This window comes from Phacochoerus africanus, chromosome 7 (genome assembly GCF_016906955.1).
Source record: "Phacochoerus africanus isolate WHEZ1 chromosome 7, ROS_Pafr_v1, whole genome shotgun sequence".
In the NCBI taxonomy this organism is placed as follows: Eukaryota; Metazoa; Chordata; class Mammalia; order Artiodactyla; family Suidae; genus Phacochoerus; species Phacochoerus africanus.
In genome coordinates this window covers 32518308-32542633 of record NC_062550.1, presented here as the reverse complement: position 1 = coordinate 32542633, position 24326 = coordinate 32518308, and the positions used below count along the sequence as shown (strand labels likewise).

The following is a 24326-nucleotide window of genomic DNA, read 5'->3' as shown; positions in this document are numbered from 1 at the left end:
AATGTAATAGTTCAAAAAAAAAAACAAAAAAAACTAAGGGTAATAAACTGGGGAAAATTTGTCAAGGCTGGAGTTCCTATTGGGTTAAGAACCCGACTAGTAGACTAGTATCCATGAGGATGTGCGTTCAATCCCTGGCCTCGCTCAGTGAGTTAAAGGATCTGGCATTGCTATGAGCTGTGGTGTAGGTCAAAGACACATCTCAGATCTGGTGTTGCTGTGGCTGTGGCTGGCATCTGTGGCTCCGATGCGACCCCTAGCCAAGGAACTTCCATATGCTGAAGGTGCGGCCCTAAAAAGAAAAACAAGCAAAAAATTTTGAAAGGCCTGCTTGTTTGGATTCATCTCAGCATCCCTGTCTAGGGAGGACACCTCTCTCATGAAGGCGTCATGACCTCTTCAGGGGAGGAGGGCTGGGGAAGGGCAGAAAGACTTTTCTGCATCTATGTTTTCTTGAATTCCTTCATCTCAAAATATTCAGTATGCCAGGGTGACTCACTTGGGGATACTGTGTTCTGAACCCTGTCACTTGTCTTCCAAAACATATGGAACTATGACTTTCCCCTTTTTCTTACCTTTTTTCAGTGCACATATCCAGTCCCTTATCTAGATTATTAAAACTGCTTCCAAATCGATGCCTCTCCACAGAGCAGTTGGGATAATTTTTTTTTTTTTTGGTCTTTTTGTCTTTTTAGGGCCACATGGAGGTTCCCAGGCTAGGGGTTGAATTGGAGCTGCAGCCGCTGGCCTACGCCACAGCCACAGCAATGCCGGATCCTTAACCCACTGATTGAGGCTAGGGATGGAACCTGTGTCCTCATGGATACTAGTTGGGTTAGTGAACCTCTGAGTCACGATGGGAACTCTAAGTTTGGATAATTTTTAAAATATAAATTATAAATTAAACTATATCACTCTTCTGTTTCAAAGTCTTCATGAATCTGCAAACTCTGTATTGACTACAGCAGCCTGCATGATTTGACTCCTCCATCTCTGACTCACCTCCTACCATTCTTCCCAGAGCTCTTCCTGCCTCAGGGCCTTTGCACCTGCCATCCTGTCTTGGAACACTTTTCCTCAGCTCTTTAGAGAGTTGATTCCTTCTTGTCAGTTGTGTTTCTAAGTTCAGCATCACCCCCACAGGGATGCCTTCTGTGACCATGCAATCTAAAGTACCATTTCCCCATCATACTTAACACATCTGTTTGTTTCAAAGCACTTACTACTATTTGCATTATAAGAGTAACATGTTTAGTGATTTATTATTATCTATGTCCCATAGTAATAGTTGCAGGACAGCAGGACCTTGTCTGTCTTCTTCCTCCCTGTGTGGCCGTGCATTATATTCCCTGACACACAGCAGATGGCCAATAACTATTAGTAAAATTGGAAGAGTGAATAAGTGAATGAATGGATGCTCAGATCCATCGTACAGCTTACCACTTAGAAAGGGAGATCATATTTTCTTATTTTGGGAGATTGACAGCTCATCACACTGCCGGGATTACGCTGTGGCAGAGTCAGAGTCTATTCTCATGCATCTCCCGATGCTTAGGTACAGCTTCCTTCATGCTTATTTTGTGTTTGTATGAGATGCTACCTGTGTTGTTAATCTGTGTCATGCATTTTGAGAGGTAGTAAGAGTTGTATCAGATGAGTTATGAATACTGCTTTTCATCTTGAGGTTCCCCCCCCCCCTTTTTTTTGATTCTTTTGCTGCATTTCAAGATCTCACTGTAGGAGGCAAAAGAGGTGGTAAACTCTTATCAGTCATTTTGGCTACTTTTTTGTTTTCCTCCAGCTGTTGCCCACAGCATTTGGAAGTTCCCCAGACAGGGACTGAATTTGAGTCACAGCGGTGACAATGCCAAATCCTTAATCACCAGGCTCCCTGGGAACTCCATCATTTTGGCTACTCCTTAATGGCTTGTATGCAAAGAATATTTTGGATATTGCATTCAAGTCTTGAGAAACTCCATAAGAGCAAGCATTTTGTCACTCTGATTCACTGCTCTATCCATAGTTATTGGAATGATACAGTGTATTGGTCAGAATAGCTTGAGTTGCACTAAGAAATCACTTCAGACTCAGTGCTTTAACATAGCATAGGGTCTACATCTCAGCTATTTGTTCATAGTGGGTTAGCAAGGACCATTCATTTCAGTCACTAGATATGTGATACTTAGTTACACATCTTAGTATCCGAGGCTCCATATGCTTGCTTAATCACCATGGCAGGGGGAAGTTAACTTCCAGAGAGATGCATGTCAGTACTTCTCACATTTCATTAGCCAGAGTCAGGCACATGGCCTGCCCAACTTAAAAGGGGGCAGGAAAATGTGATCCTACCATGTGTGCATTCCATGTGTCTGGAGGAGAGGAGAGGAATATTTGTGAATAGCCCTAATGCCTACCTCAAATTGTTGACATTTTATTGAGTGCTTACTATATGCCACCCAGCTGTCATTCTAAGCTCAGCTGTACAGATAAGGAACCTAAAATACAGAGAATGTAAGCAGTTTGCCCAAGGTCATCCACTAAGTGACAGAACCAGAATTTAAACCCAGGTAGCCTGGCTCCAGAGTTAGTGCTCTTAATCTTTAGGCTACAGCTGCTTTGATATAAATAGGTAATTAAAAAAATATTATTATTATTTGTCTTTTTAGGGCCTTATCTGTGGCATATGGAAGTTCCCAGGCTAGGTGTCAAATCAGAGCTGTAGCTGCTGGCCTACACCACAGCTCACAGCAATGCTGGGTCCTTAATTCACTGCATCCTCATGGATGCTAGTCAGATTTGTTTCCACTGAGCCATGATGGGAACTCCATAATAGGTCATTAAGAAAAAAACATTTTCAGGGAGTTCCCATTGAGGCTCAGTGGAAACGAATCTGATTAGTATCCGTGAAGACCTAGGTTCGATCCCTGGCCTCTCTCAGTGGGTTAAGGATCCGGCATTGCCCTGAGCTGTGGTGTAGGTCGCAGACATGGCTCGGATCTTGTGTTGCTGTGGCTGTGGTGTAGGCTGGCAGCTGTAGTTCTGATTCAGCGCCTAGGCTGGGAACTTCCATATGTTGCAGGTGCAGCCCTGAAAAAAAAAAAAAAGAGAGAGAGAAAACAGAAACTCCATCTTATGTTTTGTGTGTTTCAATATTGTGCTTTGCAATAGGAACTCAAAAATATCCATGATGAATTGAACTGAATAATTTAGAAACTAGATAATCAACTGCTGAAAGCTTGGGGATCTTTATTTTTTCCTCTGAAATTAAAAGCTGATAGAAGAAATCTGAATGAAGACTATGAAACTAAGACTAAGGGATAAAGTAAATATGGAATTATTTACAAAATATTTGAAAATAAGAAATAAGGGGTTCCCCCCATCATGCATTTTTAAAGCAATATATATATACATATATATATATGCATATATATATAATTTTTTTTGTCTTTTTGCCTTTTCTAGGGCCACTCCTGTGGCATATGGAGGTTCCCAGGCTAGGGGTCAAATTGGAGCTGTAGCCACTGGCCTATGCCAGAGCCACAGCAATGCAGGATCTGAGCCACATCTGCAACCTACACCACAGCTCACGGCAACGCCGGATCCTTAACCTACTGAGCAAGGCCAGGGATCGAACCCTCAACCTCATGGTTCCTAGCAGGATTTGTTAACTACCTAGCCACCATGGGAACTCCCTTAAAACAATATTTTAATGTAAGAGAAATCAGTACCAGTTGCAAATATAAATATGGTAAAAAATGATGGGAGTTCCCCTCAGTATGCATATTGCATGATTTCTGTTAGGAAGGAGGGAATGAAATTATAAACAAAACACCTTTTTGGTTCTCCCATACAACCTCTCTGTATTTAAGATCATTGTCCTTCACAGTCGAGATTGGTGTCATTGACTGTTGTCATTGTTGTTGCTAATGAGAGACCTGTATGGGATGTAGCATCATATTTACAAGGCCAAGACTTGAAAGGTTTTTTTTTTTTTTCTTTTAGTCTTTCTAAGCTATGCCTCTTGGTCATGAGGCAATGATTTTTCAAACCTAACACTGAAATAATTTAGGGAGTCTCCACTATTATGATGGGGCAGTACCCATCATGTTGGTAATTCCTTTTGGAGTATGTGGGTGGATCATTCATGCCAGCGATATTCATAGTTTCCAAAAATAGCTCATCTACTCAGACTTCCTTAGGGATTGGTAGGTGAAAGCCCAAGTAGAATACAATGGAAAAAAAACCCACCTGGTTGAGTTTTTTAATTATGACAGTGGAAGGATTTGCCAAGTGCTAAGTGTAAAGATAGCTTCTACTTGGGAGTAAGCTTATCTACAGTGTGACATAGGTAATTGCACATGTGCTTTAATTTCAAGGAAATTCACTGAAGATATCTCCATATACTGATGGGCCAGTTCAGCAATAGATTAAATCTTCTGGCCTTGCCATTGGTCCTCCTTCAGAGTCTCTCTGACATACTCTTGGAGCAGGTAATTCATTACATTGCAGTTTGAGTAAATTAATTTATTACTTGCTTTCCTGCCTTTGTGGGAGACTGTAGAGTTCAAGCTTGCTGTGCAGAAGAGGTTAGGTCCTGAAAGGACAAGGGATGTTGAAAAACGTCTCACAATTTAGCTCTATTGGGGCCTTACTGCCACTACTTAATGTCCCATTAAGTAAAGTCATCTCCAGGGTTCCCGCTGCAGCGCAACAGGGATTGGCGGCACCTTGGGAGTACTGGGATACAGGTTCAATCCCCAGCCTGGCACTGCAGGTTCAGAATCTGATGTTGCTACAGCTGCTGCTTAGGTCGCAAGGGTGGCTCAGATCTAATCCCTGGCCCAGGAACTCCATATGCTGACGGGTTGCCAAAAAATAACATAACATAAAATTAAATAATCTCCAAACTGTGGTCCACTTCATGAAGTCTGTCTTCAGTTTTTCCCTTTTTACTTTCCTTCTGATTTATGTTTTTCTTCTCTCTACACTGAATAGTTCTGTTGAACAGACATTAGATTTAAATGGAGCACTCTACTAGTCTTTTGAATTACCCGGGACTACAGATATATAAATGAATAAAAAAATAGTACCTGCTTTTGAATGACTCATAATTTAGAGAAGATGGCAAGCAGATAGGAAAGGAGAAAATTTTTATGCAAATAGTAATGAATTTGAAAATCGATGTAATAAACAGAATACTATAGGATGAGAGGAAGTGATATATTCTGTTGGATGGATGCATGGGGTAAGAGTTCAACGATGAATTAACTTCTAAGCTTAGTCTTGAAGAAAGAAATGATGTTTCTTGGCAGAAAAAAAGGGCAGGTAGTGTATTAGAAAAGGAGGGACTAGAATGGTCTTGATCAGCTTTCTGTAATAGGTCTAAATCCAAATCATTGGAACCAAGTAGAGCCTGTTTTAATGAAGGCCAGATAACTTTTCTGTTCTAGCAGCCTTTTACCTATAGTTTGTTCAAGCTAGGTTCCAATCAAGAACCACATGTTGCATTTGGTTGTTATCTCTCTCTTGCGTTAACTTTTTCGTGTGGAAAATTTCAAGCATAAAGAAACTAAAATGAAGGACTGCATTTAGTGTTTCTTGTAGGTCTGCTAGTACCAATATCTCCTTTTAAGAAGGTATAAATTCTTTGGGATATGAACACTGAATATTGTTTTCTTCTTTTTTGGCCACCCTCAGCATGTGGAGTTCCCAGGCCAGAGATCAGATCCAAGCTGCAGTTGTGACCTACGCTACAGCTGCAGCAATGCTGGATCCTTTAACCCACTGTGCCTGGCTGGGGATCAAACCTGTGCCCTAGTGCTGCAGAGATGCTGCCGATCCCATTCCGCCGCAGTGGGAACTCCTATACTGAATTCTTTACAAGGAATGTTCTTAACAAAATGCACAGATAAATTACACATTTATATAAATACACTCTTCCCACAAGACAGAACTCTGAGGATGTTCCTTGCCTGCATCTTTTTCAAAGAAGCTCATGTGGTTCTTCCTGATCATGTAAATACATTTCCTAAAATACAGTCATTAATAAAGTTAAGCTTTAATATTATAAAGTTATAAGTTTTCTGTTTTAAAATATGTTCAAGCTGAAAGAGACCTTAAATCAATTCCATATTTCATCTGAGGAAATCACAGCTAAGAGTGATTAAGTAACTTGACCATAGTCACACTGCCAGTTAATGATGAAGCCACATTAGAAATCAGATTTCTTAACCGCTAGTTCATAGGGTTTTCCCAACATTCCAAATTTCTCTCAAGCTGTCGACTGATTAACTAGTTTGATCATAATGTCCTTAATAATTAGGGCACAAAACAATGAATTGGTTCATAAGAATTTAATTAGAATAATTGATATCATTAATTAGATTTCTGCCTTCCTGATGGCTTTCCTTTAGGACCCTATAGTGCCTTCCACTTAGAAATCTGATTTCCAAGTGATTTTATTTTTATTTTTATTTATTTTTATTCTTATTTTTTTTGCCATTTCTTGGGCTGCTCCCACAGCATATGGAGGTTCCCAGGCTAGGGGTCGAATCAGAGCTGTAGCAGAGCCACAGCAACGCGGGATCCGAGCCACATCTGCAACCTACATCACAGCTCATGGCAATGCTGGATCCTTAACCCACTAAGCAAGGCCAGGGATTGAACCCGCAACCTCATGGTTTCTAGTTGGATTCGTTAACCACTGAGCAACGATGGGAACTCCCTCCAAGTGATTTTAATCCTCATCTTTGTACACGAGTTTACATTGAGTTTATTTTTTAGGCCTTCTTAGTCTAAAATTCTCTTTCATGTTTCTATATCCCTTTGATGTCAGGCCTTTGATAGGAACACTGTAGGTGGACGATTCATGAAAATGCATAAGAGGGAGTTCCCGTCGTGGCTCAGTGGTTAACAAATCCGACTAGGAACCATGAGGTTGCGGGTTCAATCCCTGGCCTCACTCAGTGGGTTGAGGATCTGGCATTGCTGTGGCTGTGGTGTAGGCCGGCGGCTACAGCTCTGATTCGACCCCTAGCCTGGGAACCTTCATATGCTGCGGGAGTGGCCCTAGAAAAAAGACAAAAAGACAAAAAAAAAGATAAATAAAAATTTAAAAAAAGATAAATAAATAAAAATTAAAAAAAAAAAGAAATGGCAAAAAGACAAAAAAAGGGGGGGGAGAAAAAAATGCATAAGAAATGAGAGCCACCTATCCATTTTTTAAAGCAAAGAAAATAGAAGCAAAAAATAAACAAATGGGATCTAATTAAACTTAAAAGCTTTTGCACAGCAAAGGAAGCCATGGACAAAATGAAAACAACCTAATGAATGGGAGAAAATATTTGCAAGTGATGTGACTGATAAAGATTGCTGTCCAACATATATAAACAGCTCATACAACGCAACATCAAAAAAACAGGCAACCTGATTAAAAATGCACAAAAGAATGGGACAGACATTTTTCCCAAGAGGAACTGCAGATGGCCAACAGGTGTATGAAAAGATGCTCGACAATGCTAGTACTAGGGAAATGCAAATCAAAATCAAAATGTGTTATCACATTATACCTGTCGGAATGGTTACCATCAAAAAGAACACAACGGGAGATCCCGCCATGGCTCATGGGAAACAAATCTGACTAGTATCCATGGGGATGCATGTTTGATCCCTGGCCTCATTCAGTGGGTTAAGGATCTGGCATTGCTGTGAGCTGTGGTGCAGGTTGCAGACCAGGCTTGGATCTGGATTGCTGTGGCTGTGGCGTAGGCTGGTGGCTGCAGCTCCAATTCGACCCCTAGCCTGGGAACCTCCATATGCCAAAGGTTCGGCCCTAAAAAAAGACAAAGAAGAAAAAAAAGAACATAACAAATTTTGGTGAGGATGTGGAGAAAAGAGAACCCTTCAACACTGTTGGTGGGAAGGTGAATTGGTGCATCTGCTGTGGAAAACAGCATGGCGGTTTCTCAAAAAACTAAAACTAGAACTCCCATGCGACCCAGCAATTCTACTCCTAGGTGTATATCTGAAGAAAAATCCAAAACCAAAAACACTAATTTGAAAAGATTCATGCACTCCAGCGTACTTAGCATTATTTACAATTACCAAGATATGGAAGCAGCCAAAGTGTCCATCAACAGATGAATGGATAAAGTAGATGTGAAACACACACACACACACACACACACACACACACACACACTGGAATACTACTCAGCCATAGAAAAGAATTGAATTTTGCCATTTGTAGCAACATAGATAGACTTCCAGGGCACTTTTGCTAAATGAAATGTTAGAGAAAGAAATACTGTGTGATATTATTTATATGTGGAATCTAAAAAAAAAGTGAATAAAACACAGAAGAAAAAGACTCATAGATATGGAGAACAAATTAGTGATTACCAGTGGGGAGAGGGAAGGGGCAATGTAGGGGTAGGGTATTAAGAGTTACAAAATATTAGGCATAAAATAAACTACAAGGATTTATTGTACAACATGGGGAATATAGCCAATATTTTAAAATAACTATAAATGGAGTATGACTTTTAAAACTGAATGACTATATTGTATACCTGTAACCCCATAACTCATATAGTAATTGTATAGCAGCTATACTTTGATTTTAAAAATATAGAAAAGAAATGAGAGCCACATGAGCAAGATGGGCCCTTTCAATAATTAGGAAATATGGAATTTTTAGGGTTTCTGTGACATTTGTTAGCATAGTAATAATGTTTGTACAGCAGTCTTTCTCCTAAAACATTGTCTCACAAGAATACAGAATATAAAACTCCACCTCATCATAGCATTAGACTATCTCATAATAGAAGTGATTTTTTAGATCCATAGTATGTTAATTTCTTGGAATATATATGTTTTACTATGTCTGTCATTTGTATAAGTTAAGAGCATAGGATTCATTCAATCTTTGGTCTGCCACTTTCTAGCAGTGGAGACTTGGGCAGGCCACTTAACTCTCTGAGCCTTAGATTCCTTGAGTTCTCTTGTAAAATGGGAATAGTTTTACCTGAGCATGGGGTTGTATAAGGATTCAGTGAGGTAATGCCTCTAAAGCACTTAAAAGAACATATAAGTGCTAGATAAATGTTAACTTTTTATGACATTTGATAGCATGCTGTTTGAACATTTAATTTCTTCCTTTTCCCCATCTTTACTCTGGAGATAATCTGGCCACAAGCATCAGAATCCTTATGAGTCCCTTTGAAAAGGAAGGATGGGTGGGTGCGCTGGCCCCTCTAGCACTTATAGCCTGGAAAAAGGCAAGACGGTGCTCAAAGGAGGCAGAACCAGTGGCGTAGGCAGCCAATGGCCTCATGCTTGTGTACGGTTGTCCAACTGTGGGAGAGTCCCCAAGATTGCCCTCAAGCTTGATACTTTTAGAGAAGGACTCACAGGACTCCGAAAAGGCTTATTACAGTGAGAGGAAACAGATTAAATTCAGCCAAGGGAAAATGCGTGGGTTGAAAACCAGGAGAAACCAGGTGCAAACTTCCATCTGTCCTCTCCCAATGGCATAGCACAGATGTGGATGCATAATTTTCCCAGCAATATGTTACAACACATGCAAATCACCAACCCGGGGAACTCACCTGAGCCTTGGTGTCCAGATTTTTTTTTTTTTTTTTTTTAGGGGCTGCACCCTTGGCATATGGAAGTTCCCAGGCTAGGAGTCAAATCAGAGCTGAGCTGCCAGCCTACACCACAGCCACAGTAACCCTGGATCTGAGCCACATCTGCGACCTACACCACAGCTCACCACAGCACTGGATCCTTAACCCACTGAGTGAGGCCAGGAACGGAACCTGTGTCTCATGGATACTAGTCAGCCTCGTTAGCACTGAGCCACAATGGGAACGCCAGTGTCCAGAGTTTTTATGGAGGTCAGTCATATAGGCTTGCACCTCAGCTACTCATACCATAGCCACCCCTTTACCTCTGCACCCTCACCCCTGGCAAAATCCAGTGTTTACTATAAACTACATTGTCAGAATAAAGTTTATCTAATCAAAGCGGTACAGGTGGCCCAAGGTCTCAGGCATACACAAGCACTCTTATCAGGCAGAATATTCCAAGGCTCAGAGTTTATCTCCCAGGATCAGGCCAGTTATGAAGATAGACCTTTCTTTGGCCATGCAAGGGTAGAAGCAATCCAGACCTACTGAGTTAATAACCTAACAGATTGAGGGAAGGTGTTCTTGGTTGGGGAGCCAGCATGGTTTCTTTTTTCTCCTTCACACAGGTAATATATGACTCAACTTCTACTGGGAGAATGGCAGTTAGTGCTATTGGACATGGCTGGAGCACATGGCTCCAAATTACCAGTGAGAGGCGTTATATAGATAGTCAGCACCTTTATCAGAGGCAAAGAAAGTCACGTCATATATTAGGAAGCACTACAAGTTATGAATGGTGTTAGAGTTTTTATAATATTGACTGGAAGGGAGAACTTAGGAGGCCAGTTGCAATAACTCCAACTTGTTAGCCTCAGTTTCTAATGAGAAAAGACAGCTAAATTTGCCATTTATAGTGGTGGAGCAGTATAAATACAGCACTGGATCAATAATAATTTAATGCAATTGTATGTAAAAGAGGTGATTTATCAAGTATATATATATAAATAGTGTAATTTAATTATTTGTAAGAGTTTTTATGTCAGAAAAACATAGAAAAAATCTGTCATGTGTCTTGATTTGGAGTTTACAATTATTTTCATGTAGATATTCTGCACATATTACTACCTGTGCTAGAAGGTATCTGGGTAGAAGCAATTCTTTCCACTTTGAAAAATGGTCCTAAAAACATAAATTCAATGCTGTATGAAAGGATGAATAATCTTACCTCATTTCCAACCGAAATAAGCTAAGTGTTCATGTACAAAATAGAATTTGTCATGATACTTAAGGCTTATTTGAAGATTAAAAAGTTAGAAAATTTTAAACAAAGGTAGTTCTATAGGACCATTATAATATCCTTTCTCCCTTCTTCCTCCTTCCCTCCCTCCCTCTCTTCCTTCCTTTCTTCCCTCCCTCCCTCCCTTCCTCCTTCTCTTCTCTCTATCAACTTATCTATCTATCCATCCATCTATCATTTCTCTCTCTGCTTTGGGCTAAAAAAGATGCCTTGGCCTTTTAATTTCCTAAAGATATCTCGGATATTCTGATGTAAATGCAAAACATTATTTTTTTTCCCCACATAACACCATGTCTAAAATAAATTGCTAACAAGGGACTGAGTTCAGCTATATCCCTTTTAAGAGCTTTCTTTTCTTCCCTTAGGCATGGACAGCATATTATTTAGACTAAGTGTCCTTGCTCTGTTCTTTGCTGCCTGCAGAGGCTTTCTAGTCAGAAAACTCTTAACCCCCCAAGCATGTGTAAATCAGCCTGCTTGGCTCCTAGGTGGGAGGAGTTTCACAAACACGCTATGAGTCTTAACAAAAAGAGTTTGATTAGTTTTTTTTTAATTTTTATTTTTTTGTCTTTTGTCGTTTAGGGCTGCACTAGTGGCATATGGAGGTTCCCAGGCTAGGGGTCTAATTGGAGCTGTAGCCACCGGCCTACACCAGTGCCACAGCAATGCGGGATCCAAGTGGAGTCTGCGGCCCACACCACAGCTCATGGCAACGCCAGATCCTTAACCCACTGAGCAAGGCCAGGGATCAAACCCACAACCTCGTGGTTCATTAACCACTGCGTCACGACAGGAATGCCTAACGACAGATCCTTAATCCACTGAAAGAGGCCAGGGATTGAACCTGCAACCTCATCGTTCCTAGTCAGATTCGTTTACGCTGTGCCATGATGGGAACTTTTTTTAAAAAATTTTAAAAGCAAGAGAGAAAGAGAAAGACCACCTTCTTTGACGCTTCGCCTTCGTAATTCAAGTCCAGGTGAATCAACTGTTTTTGCTAAAGTTTTGTTCTATTTATAGTTTTGTAGCCATAGGCTTTGCAGTTGAGGTTCTGACTGTTAGATGAACCAATAAGAGAAGAGGGGAAGTGAAAAGTGATAGATGATCTTGGCATCACCACTATTAGTAGTCGTCTGTCACATTCGTCATCCTCCCCACTTTTCAGACACAGACGTATCCCCTTAGCTGTGTAGCAGTCATTAGTGTAATCATCTTCCACCTCCCTTATAGTGATGGGGGCCTGTGGTGTGCATAAAAGTGCTTTTTTTTTTTTTTTTTGGGCCACACCCACACCATATGGAAGTTTCCAGGCTAGGGGTCCAATTGGAGCTGTAGCCACTGGCCTACCCCACAGCCACAGCAATGCCAGATCTGAGCCGCATCTGCAACCTACATCACAGCTCACGGCAACACTGGATTCTTAACCCAATGAGCGGACTCAGGATCAAACCTGAGTCCTCATGGTGACTTGTCAGGCTTGAGCCACAACGGAAACTCTGAAAAGTGGCTTCTTAAAAGTGAAGTTGCTGTAAACAAACTGTCCTCATGAGTCATATTAGATGTTGTCCTTATTGCTCCTCCCTTAGCTCTTTGGGTGACAGATTTTCAGGGGAGAATGTATCCATTTGTGTTTTATGACTATGAGATGCCAGACTATCAGTTGAAATGTTTTGTAAAAAAATCAGCAAATAGGAGTTCCTAAACTGTAGCATAGGTCACAAGATGTGGCTTGGATCTGACACTGCTGTGGCTGTGGTGTAGGCAACAGCTCAGATTTGAGCCCTAGCCTGGGAACTTCCATATGCCCTGGGTGTGATAATAAAAAAAAAAAAAAATCAGCAAACAATATGATTCTTACAATGAAATAAATAAATATTTCAATAAAATAATATACATATAATCCCATCATTCAGAGATAACCACAGTTAACCACACCCTCAAGAAAATTTGGTGTGCAGCATTCCATACTCTTCTATGAATTAACACACACAAGGAAACATACCCTACTTAACTGTTTTGTAATTTGTTATTTATAGTTTAAGGCATATCATGGACATTTTTCCATGCCTTTGAATACAGAAAAAAAAATTACATGACTGCTTAGCATAAATGCCACCCTAGTGTATTTAAGGACGATGTTATGTTCTACAGTGACAGAGTGAACCAAATTCGATGACTACAGTGACCACAAAAAGGGGCTGACTCTATTTCTGCCCAAATGAAGGAATTAGCATAATTTGACTGAATCTCTGACACAATAATGAATCCAGAGGCTTAATTACACTTTGGATTCTTGCCTTGTTTTTAGAAGAAATTCTTTCTCTCCCTGACAAAATCCCTACCTTGGATCCATAGTAAGTGCTTTAAGGTTTAAGTAGCGAGGCCCTTAAACCTTAGCTGCTTTTATAAAATTGGCTTTAGAGACAGACCGCCTTGTTTGTAATTCTAGTTCTACTGTTTAGCTACTATTCGTAAACTAAACTCTTTAAATCTTAGTGTTTGTTGCAAAATAAGATAATGACTACCTCACAGATGTGCTGCAAGTATTATTATTTAAAATATGTGATGTGTTCCACAAGCTATGTAATTATTTGAATTATTATAAATACTTTGTCTCTCCCCCAAATTACTAATAAGTAATTTGGCTCAGAAATATTTACATATTTATTTGAATTCAGTTTCTACTTAAAGCATAATTTCCATCTGATTAATACTAAATACACTTGGAATCATAGTTACAGCAAGGTCTTAAGGAACATCCCCCCTAGAGACTCCAGAAGGATGAGATAGCTAACAGTAAAAGAGAAAGCCATAAAGGAAATTTAAAATATAGGTGAATTTTTATCTGATTTTAGGGTGTAGGAGGCATTTCTAAATCAAAGGAAGAAATGAGAAGGACAAAAGTTGATAGAGGAGTTCCCACTGTGGTGCAGTGGATTAAGAATCCAGCTGTAAGAGTTTCCATCATGGCTCAGTGGAAATGAATCTGACTAGTATCCATGAGGACGCAGCTTTGATCCCTGGCCCCGTTCAGTGGGTTAAGGATCCGGCATTGCTGTGAGCTGTGATGGAGGTTGCAGATGTGGCTCAGATCTGGCGTTGCTGTGGCTGTAGCTGGCAGCTACAGTCCGATTACACCCCTAGCTTGGGAACTTCCATATGCCGTGGTACGGCTCTAAAAAAAAAAAAAAAAGCATCCAACTGTAGTGGATGCTTGGGCCAGTTTTGAAGTGCAGATTCAAATCCCTGGCCTGGCGCAGTGGGTTAAAGGACCTGGCATTGCCACAGCTGTGGCATAGGTTGCAGTGCTGGCTGGGATTCAACCTCTGGCCTGGAACTTCCACATGTCATGAGTGTGGCCATTAAAAACAAAAATTCTTGGAGTTCCCATTGTGGCACAGCAGAAAGGAATCTGACTGGGAACCATGAGGTTTTGGGTTCGATCCCTGGCCTCGCTCAGTGAGTTAAGGATCCAGTGTTGCGGTGACCTGTGGTGTAGGTCGCAGATGCGGCTTGGATCCCACGTTGCTGTGGCTCTGGTTTAGGCCAGTGGCTACAACTCCGATTGGACCCCTAGCCTGGGAACCTCCATATGCTGTAGGTGTGGCCCTAAAAAGCAAAAAAAAAAAAAAAAAATTACAAATCTAGAATAGTGAACAACTATTGCTGCTGTAAATTGTGTGTTTTTTTGATAGGCAAGAAATAAATTTATTAAGATAGGATGCTTGTGAGAGATGCAAGCAGGTAGGCATGGAAGCTCTGCCACTGCTGTAAACTGTAAGTTTTCATAACAAATGAAGGTTAGATTTTTAAAACCCAAATTTGCTTTCTCAAATCTAGGGAATCAAGCTTTAAAAAATGCCACCAGGTTTCTCCTGTATTACCTATTTTTGAGTGATTTTTGAGTTCCTGAAATTTCTTCTGGAGGGTCTTCTCGAGGTGCTGAAAATTTCTTGAGTTTTCTAGCCTGCCAGGGAGTGACCTTCCTCATACCTGTAAGTCTGGGACCCTGTCTTTTAGGTTTCAGGCCAGTTTTCCTAGGAAGTCTTTGTCAGCATTGGCTCCCTAAGTATAGCCAACCCTTGTTCCTTAAAATGGCCTGCCATACCTGGTTAAACGAGCATCTTCTTAAATATTACACTTCACATAAGGCCTTGTTTGTACAACCAGTGTGTCTGTTGGTTACATCCTGGTGAAAAGGAAGGAAGATGCTTATTGAATCTAGTAAGAGTTTCTGAATTCTGGGGGGAGTCAGTGAAAATCAGATAATTAAACATTTTCAGTTTCCAAAAGCAGAATCTACTAAATTGTTATGGGTTACATACTGATTAAAAAGAAAGAGAAAGAGCTTCCTTACATATCCAGAAAATAGAACATTAAAACAACATTAGTAATATTCCAAACAAATAACAAAAATAAAATTCCCCTCATCAGTTTCATTTCATCCTAAAAGGTTAATTCTTGTTCTGTTAGAGATTGGGTTAGGAGTCTCATGAAGCCACCTGTTTCTTGACCTAGCATCCTCGCAATCCTGACTCAGTCCATTGGTGTAGTCTTGAGAGTTGTCTATGACCAGATATCCAATAGCTGTCCTCTTTATCAAAGGGCAATAGTCAGTTCTATTTCACTAGACACACACAATCTGTATTAGCATGAAGAATTATTTGCATTATTATCAGTTTTTTACAACTTACAATTGGTTTATTTTTATTTTTATTGCTTTTTAGGGCTGCACCTGTGGCATACAGAAGTTCCCAGGCCTGTGGTCGAATAGGAGCTGATCTTGCAACTTACAGTTTTAAAACAGCTCAAAGACAATAAAAGATGAACACCCAGATAATCCTTTTTGCCTATTTCAAAGCCTTTCATAGTTTTTCTTGACGAAAGCAAGAGAAAAATATTCAGAATACAGTTACACAAAACAGAAAATTTAGCTATTTGTGTAACATTCTAACGTTATAAACATATCTTTGCAGGTTTCAAATAATTTAAAAGGCATTTCTGAAAAATCTCTTGTGCAGAAGAGAACTCCTTTACAAACTATAAAACTTTATATTAACTAAGCACATCCTCTGAAGCCCTCTGCTAGATTTTTCTTCATTAGCCTGGTTTGAATTACTCTATATATTTGAAAATAATTTTAAAAATTTATTTTGGGAAGATCCCAAGAGCTTTTCATTAATCCACCTTCCTATCCTTGGTTACTGTGAATTATATTTTAAAATTTTAATTATTAGTTTCCTTTTTATAATTGTGAAAAGGGAATGATAGAACTTAATGATCACAAGAAACATTTTTATCCTAATTCTAACTGCTTGCAAAAAGTCTACAAAGCAATCCCTCCAGATGCTTGAATTAATACTTTTAGTATGTGTCAAGTGCTTCTCTGGCTTTTCTTTTTCTTCTTTTCGTTCTTTTTTTGTTTTTTTCTTTTTAGGGCTGCACCTGCAATATATGGAAGTTCCCAGGCTAGGGGTTGAATCCGAGATGCAGCTGCCGGCCTAAGCCACAGCCACAGCAATGCCAGATCTGAGTCACGTCTGCGACCTATACCGCAGCCCACGGAAACACCAGATCCTTTACCCACCGAGTGAAGCCAGGGATCGAACACAAATCGTCATGCATACTAGTCTGGTTCGTTACTGCTGAGCCACAACAGTAACTCCTACTCTTAACTTTTCAATCAGATGCTATTACTGCCTACCTGTCATAAAAAGGGAAGTAGTTGTTAAAGGAAGGATCTAAAAGTCCTAAGTATTTATTGAGACCTTTCCTTATTTATTCATTTATTTATGTATTTATCTATTTATTTATTTATTTATTGTCTTTTTGCCTTTTCTAGGGCTGCTCCTGCGGCATGTGGAGGTTCCCAGGCTAGGGGTCCAATCAGAGCCGTAGCCACTGGCCTACGCCAGAGCCACAGCAACGCGGGATCCGAGCCGCGTCTGCGACCCACACCACAGCTCATGGCAACGCCGGATCCTTAACCCACTGAGCAAGGCCAGGGATCAAACCTGCAACCTCACGATTCCTAGTCGGATTCGTTAACCACTGTGCCACGATGGGAACTCCGAGACTTTTCCCTTTTTAGTCAAGAATAGAAAACAAGTACTTAGGAGATAAGGAAAAGCTATTTAGGAACAGAAAACTTCCAACAGTTCAAAACTGGATGTTTGTATTCACAGAATCTTTGTAGAATGTTCTCTACAAATGAATACTGTGTTCTGCAGAGAAAAATCCTTGTTTAAATCTAATTACACATTTAAAGACCTTAAAAATTTCTTTTTAAGCTGGAAATGGTGAGGGATATATTTTATTTATTTATTTTTGTCTTTTTTTTTGTCTTTTTGCGGCTTATGGAGTTTCCCGGCTAGGGGTCTAATCAGGGCTCTAGCTGCCAGCCTACACCACAGCCACAGCAATGTGGGATCGGAGCCGCGCCTTTGACCTACACCACAGCTCACGGCAAAGCCGGATTCTCTACCCACTGAGTAATGCAGGGATTGAACCCGCAACCTCATGGTTCTTAGTCGGATTTGTTAACCACTGAGCCACGACGGGAACTCTGAGGGATATATTTTAAATAAAAACAGTTACTATTGATTTAGCAATCCTATAGGGTAAACAATTTCTTGGATTTTGTTGCTGAGAACATGTTTAGTAAGGACTAAAACAAATAAAGGAGGAATTGGGAAACCTAACAACATGAAGAGGAACGATTTCCCAGGGAAAGAAAAAATAAGAAAGGAGTTCCCTGGTGGCTAAGCAAGGATCCAGTGTTGTCACTACTGTGGCTTGGGTCGCTACTGTGGGACAGGTTCCATCCCTGGCCTGGGAACTTCCACATGCTGTGGATGTGGCCAGGAAAAAAAGAAAAGAAAAAGAAAAAATGCAGTTTAAACTTGATGTAATCTTTAGGTATTTATTGTCTTAGAATAAATAAGCAGTTGTATTTGTCTTCAATCAGCTCAATTTTTGTTTTTCAGATTGATGATTACCCAGAATTTTTGACTCCACCAAATAGAGAAACCAATCAACACATTCGTATCATCTATTATTCGACTCTTTTGAAAAATGAGTGTGAAAAATCAAAAGGTGTCAGGAAATTCTTATTTCCATTTCATCATACCAATGCTAACAACAAAAAAGGTATGTAATATATTTCTTAAAGTAACACAAAAGATACGTTTCTATATGAGACAAAAAAATTAATATTCTTTTTTTCTTCTCTAGCTTTATTGACGTATGATTGACAGATTAAAAATCCATGTATTTAAGTGAAGTTTTGTTTTGGTTTTTGCTTTGGCTGCACCTGTGGCCTGCAGAAGTTCCTGGACCAGGGACTGAACCAGAGCCACAGTAGTAACTGGAACCAGGTTACCACTAGGTCACCAGGTAACTCCAGCAATATTTCGATATACATATACATTATGAAATAATCACCTCAGTCAGGCTAATTAAGATATCTGTCACCATGCAATTCCTTTTTTGTTTGCTTTTTTTTGTTTTTTTGTCTTTTTGTCTTTTTTCTAGGGCCACTCCCGCAACATATGGAGGTTCCCAGGCTTGGGGTCTAATTGGAGCTGTAGCCACTGGCCTACGCCAGAGCCACAGCAACTCGGGATCTGAGCCGCGTCTGCAACCTACACCACAGCTCACGGCAACGCCGGACCCTTAACCCACTGAGCAAGGCCAGGGATCGAACCTGAAACCTCATGGTTCCTAGTTGGATTCGTTAACCACTGCGCCATGACGGGAACTCCTTTGTTTGCTTCTTTTGAGAACACTTGCATTCTACTCTCCTTGCAGAATTCAAGTACATAGTACAGTGTTATTAACTACAGTCACCATACCACACATTTTGGTCTCCGGAACTTATTTATTTTTTCGACTGTGCCTGCAATAGATGGAAGTTCCTGGGCTAGGGATCGAATCTGAGCTGCCACTGCAACCTACGCCATAGCTGCGGTAATGCCAGATCCTTAACTCACTGCAACACGGTGAGAACTCCTGGACCTTTTGATAATAGTCATAATAACAGGTATGAAGTTTTGACTTGCATTTCCCTGATCGTTAGTGATGTTGAGAACATCGTGTTCTTTACACTGAGGATGCGCTGACCACCCATTATCAGAAGGATAATGCCCAGGCATGGTTTGTCATGAGGAAGGGTAAATAGAGAGGAAGGAAAGGAAAAAAAAAAAAAAAAGAATAGGAAGGAAGAAAGGGAAGGAGGGGAGATAAAAGAAAGAGAGATAGTATGTTCACTAAATATTGATAATTTTTTTTCTTGTCTTTTTGCTTTTTCTAGGGCTACTCCCACGGCATATGAGATTCCCAGGCTAGTGCTCTAATCGGAGCTGCAGCCACTGGCCTACGCCAGAGCCACAGCAACACGGGATCTGAGCCGCGCCTGCGACCCACACCACAGCTCACGGCAACGCCAGATCCTTAACCCACTGAGTGAGGCCAGGGATCAAACCTGCAACCTCATGGTTCCTAGTCGGATTCGTTAACCACTGCGCCACGATGGGAACGCCTCTAAATATTGATTTTTAAAAAAGAATGAGTTAGAGTCTGGATTCCATTTGGTCAGTTCTTGATTTTAATAACCTTATTAACAATCAGAGATTTTAATGAAAAACCTGGTGAAGAAGTGCAGCAAGTAACCAGAAAGATTGTGAACCTGGCTTTAGAAAAACTCCTGAGGTTCATATCTGTGAGCCTTGGGCCTCCCACCAGCAAGGCAACCACAATGTGCTGCGTTGGTAACTGTGGTTTATTATGGTTATTAACAGCATTCACTCTTCATTGAAAAATATTGGTTGGGAATCTGTTCCCAAGAATATGACTCACGCCTAGATTAAAAAGGTGAAAAATCAGTTTTCGATTTTGTTTTTAGGGAGTTCAGCATGTGATATTTCTATTTTGCCCAAGGAGCTCTTGATGATCTAGAGAGGAGGGGAGGCCTAGGAGTCACCCAGCTCAACCAAAGCTGTCCTGCTTTTATGCTTCACATTTTGGGCCCTACCTAAATGTTTCTTGTGGAGATTTTAAAAATACAAGGATAGGAGTTCCCATTGTGGTGCAGTGGAAACAAATACGACTAGTATCCATGAGGTTGCAAGTTTGATCCCTGCCCTTGCTCAGTGGGTTGGGGATCTGGCATTGCCGTGAGCTCTGGTGTGGGTCTCAGACATGGCTCAGATCCTGTGTTTCTGTGGCTGTAGCATAGGCCAGCAGCTGCAGCTCCGATGTGACCCCTAGCCTGGGAACTTCCATATGCCAAGGGTGCGGCCCTGAAAGGACCAAAAAAAAAAAAAAAAATCCAAGGATAAATGGATAAAAATAGAATATATAGCTGAGCATTACACTATTTTCATGTTCTTAATATATATATAGTATATATATTTATACGAAATGTATATGTATATAAAGGAGCCCTTTAAGATATCCATCCCTATATATAATTGGGGGTTAGTGAAAAGCAGAGAAAAAGAACATGGACTTTGGACTCAGCTAAATCCAGATGAGTTGTTATTATTGTTTTTGTTTTGGTCATGCCCATAGCATGCAGAAGTTCCAGGGCTAGGGATCAAACCTGTGCCACTTAAGCGACTCGAGCTGCAGCAGTGACAATGCCAGATCCTTAACCCACTGAGCCACTGATCTCCTAAGCACAGATCTGAATCCTGGCTTTCATATTTCCCAGCTGGGTGACTGCAAGTCACTCAACTTTTGTGAGCCTCAGTGTCCTTGTTTCTGTTACTAGCTTCCCAGGGTTGCTGTATATTGCGAAATGATGCGGCCAGAGCTGGGCACAGAGCAGGAAAGGAGGCAGCTGTTAAGATGGCATGCTTAGCATGGAAGGAGAAGAGAAGAATGAGGTTCTGGGTGGCTCCTGGATAGGCCCTTCCACTCCTGGCAGCTAGCCAGTATAGCTAGACCAGCCCATACCTCCCCATTCACTCTTCACTAGACTTCACTTTTCACTAGACTTCACTCTTCACTAGACTTCACTCCAAGTCAAACTTAACCTTCTTGGAGTGTTGAATTATCTACAGAGTGTGAGAAAACTGTCCAGTGTTTGTACCCTGTTGTGGATAAGCACCTTTCCACCCTGACATGTGACAGCATGGCAACTGTTTGTAGAAGCTGTACTAATTAGCAAACTTATTAAATCCCTAGTTGCTCACCAGGTCTCTTGTCACACTAATTAGGACATCTAACTGGTGTTGGTTGCCTTAAATGCATATTTATCCCTGTCCACAAGCATAATTATTCTTGGCTCTTTTCTTCCCCAACAGTGTATAAGAAGATGAAAACATACATTAAAGAAGCCAATTATAGGTGGAAGTTTTATGAAATTTAAATTCCTAGAAACTTTGCAAATGATGGTAGAAGCAGTGAAGGGTTTAAAAAAAAAATTAAGCTTGTGTTCATGCCTATGGCTATTCATAGAGTTACATCTTTCCTCAGCTCTTCTTTACTTGCATCTCCAGAGGTACCATCAGACAGTTTGGTGCAGGGATATTTGAAAACACAAAACTAGCACTGTCAGAAGGAGTCATACATAGCACACATTAGAAGATAAAACACATCACCCTTTTCCAGCCAGCTGACAGTGATATGCTCTGATTCCTGTTCACCTCTAAGCTGCTTGTTCCCCGTGGGCACAGAACCCCGTGGTTCACCTCCTGGACATTCTGTAATATATAATCTGAAGCAAGAGACAGGCTCAAACCTGTCTGAGCCTCACTTTGACAATAGTCATTACTAGAGTCCTTCATTTTAATAATGATGATGTCATGCCTGGAGAAGCCACTCACGTTAATTACGGAGTATTTAAATAAAGGTAATTATTAGACCCGACTCTGAATCTCTTGGGTGAAAGCCGAGGGAATATTTGTGTCATGTGCCAAAGGTGCTCACACTCCAATCAACTAGGTCATCTTAACAAAGGAAGCTTGAAATTGCACATCAGTTGTAATAAAGATATTTAGTTTAATCATTGCACTTTAAGGCAGGAATTCCAATTAGGCCCAACTTTTCTAGAGAGACAGAGAAAAAGAGGCTTTTCTCTTCTTCATAAGCACACATGTGCTCTTATATGGGCCACAGTTGGCGCTTTGATATATGTCCCTTTTTTTTTTTTCCCCTTAGCACCTCACAGGAGGCATTTGGAGGTTCCCAGGCTAGAGGTCGAATTAGAGCTACAGCTGCCAGCCTATACCATAGCCACAGTAACTCAGGATCTGAGCCGTGTCTGTGACCTGCACCACAGCTCACGGCAACACCAGATCCTTAACCCACTGAGCGAGGCCATTGATCGAAACCCGTGTCCTCATGGATATCAGTCGGATGTGTTAACCGCTGAGCCATGACGGGAACTCCTGATCTGTGTCCTCTGAATTGTACTTTTTATGTTTAGATGAAGGGAATGGTTAGTAAATGAACAGTGTTGGTGGGAGCAGAGTAACAGTGGTGAACTGTAGTAGCAGCAAAAGCTCTAGAAGGAATTGGGTTATTAGCCCCTTGGTACATTCTAGAATAGCGCTATCTAATAGAACTTTCTGCAGTGATGGAAGAAAAGACTATCTCTAGTCTAATTATGTCTAAATAATCGCCATCAGCTACCTGTGGTCATTGAGTACTTGAAATGTGACTAGTGCTACTAACTGGATTTTAATTTAATTTAATTTTAATTTCATAATTTTTATTCTAAACCTAAAACCTAGATTTTTTTTTTTTCTTTTTAGGGCCACACCCGTGGCATATGGAAGTTCTTAAGCTAGGGGTTGAATCATAGCTCACGGCGACACCGGATCCCTCACCCACTGAACAAGGCCAGGTATTGAACCTGCATCCTTATGGATACCAGTCAGATTCATTTCCACTGCACCACAACGGAGCTCCCTAAAACCTAGATGCTTTCTAAAATCAATAATGTGGAGGAAGTTCCCCTGTAGCTCAGTGGGTTAAGGATATGGCATTGTCACTGCTGTGGCTCAGGTTGCTGTTGTGGCATGGGTTCAATCCTGGCCTGGGAACTTCCACACATCACAGGTGTGGCCAAAAAAAGCTAAAACCAATGAATGGGGGTAAAACTAAAATAACAAGGCACTGAGGAGTCTCTCAGGTTTAATGGCTAACTTTTACATAAGCTTGCCTATCTTCCCCACAGGAATAGAATTTGACAAATATAATGAAACCTCTTACAGTTGAGATAATAGGTGCATTCTCTTTGGAGCGTCACTTTTAAAAGTGTTCTTTACCTGACCAGCACCACTGAACACACTATCAGATACACACTGTGCTGAATGGCTGAAGGACTTTCTATCCAAACCACTGAAGAAAAGTGAAGACGGCTGCATGCCTGCTAGAGAACACAGGGGCAGATGGCTCTGTTATCGCCTATCTGCATTCAAGCTCTTTTGTCATTACTGCCCTACCCCTGCCAGGTTCTGGTAGTTGGCATTCAGGAGACCAGATATCCCACAAGTGCTGGGACAGAGCTTAAGCCATACTTCATTTCTTCAGTGGATAACAGATGGTCCTAAGTTTCACCACCCCACTGTTACAAATTAAAATGTAAAGCTAGGCGTTCCCATCGTGGTGCAGCAGATATGAATCCGACTAGGAACCATGAGGTTGCAGGTTCGATTCCTGGCCTCGATCAGTGGGTTGAGGATCTGGCGTTGTCCTGAGCTGCAGTGTAGGTCATAGATGTGGCTCAGATCTGGCGTTGCTGTGGATGTGGTGCAGGCCGGCAGCTACAGCTCCGATTTGACCCCTAGCCTGGGAACCTCCATATGCCAAAGGTGTGGCTCTAAAAAGACAATAAATAATAAATAAATAAATAAATAAATAATAAAATGTAAAGCTAACATAAAGAGAGTCAGGGACACTGATGCTAAAGTTGTTTTGTTACAACCTTTTGGTAAACTCACACACTAAAGCAGAAAGTTCAGGTTTGGTTGGTGAACTTGGATGAAATCAGGTTTAAGAGATGACTTGAATCTAAGTACAGGCTGATCATGTAGGTAATGCCAGCAGGTGGTCTCTTCCTCCTTTCCAGCATGTCAGCAGTGCTGTGCTGTGTTTCCAGTTCTCCTCCAAGCCGCCTCTTTCCTGGGTTAGGTACTGCTGTGTATATAGGCCTCCTGTGGCTCACGTCCCAGACATTCTGTAATATGTGGTCCTGAAGCAAGAGCTAGGCTTGAACTTGTCTGATCCCTGGGCCATAAGTGTCAATCTGTTTTATTTAACTCCAGCAAAAACCAAAGGTATTATCTGTACACATTTAGTACCCACATTTGTGCAAGGCCTATGTTATAAGCGTCTGTTAGTAAAGGTCATTAGCTTGCAAGTACCAAAAAAAACCCCCGATTCTGCCA

The 24326-nt window shown here is 40.9% G+C and overlaps 1 protein-coding gene and 1 long non-coding RNA gene across 3 annotated transcripts in view; one reads left to right on the top strand and one right to left on the bottom strand.

Annotated features, from left to right (window-relative positions):
* LOC125131044 (uncharacterized) overlaps positions 1-24326 on the bottom strand; it is a 135351-nt gene that overhangs the window by 6996 nt on the left and 104029 nt on the right. The gene's annotated exons all lie outside the window — the stretch shown is intronic.
* Positions 1-24326, top strand: part of C7H12orf56 (chromosome 7 C12orf56 homolog) — a 101150-nt gene that overhangs the window by 7741 nt on the left and 69083 nt on the right. For both annotated transcript variants that reach the window (XM_047787116.1, XM_047787117.1), the window contains exon 2: positions 17916-18078. In XM_047787116.1, the coding sequence (XP_047643072.1) occupies positions 17916-18078 (163 nt within the window). The remainder of the gene's footprint in view (positions 1-17915; positions 18079-24326) is intronic.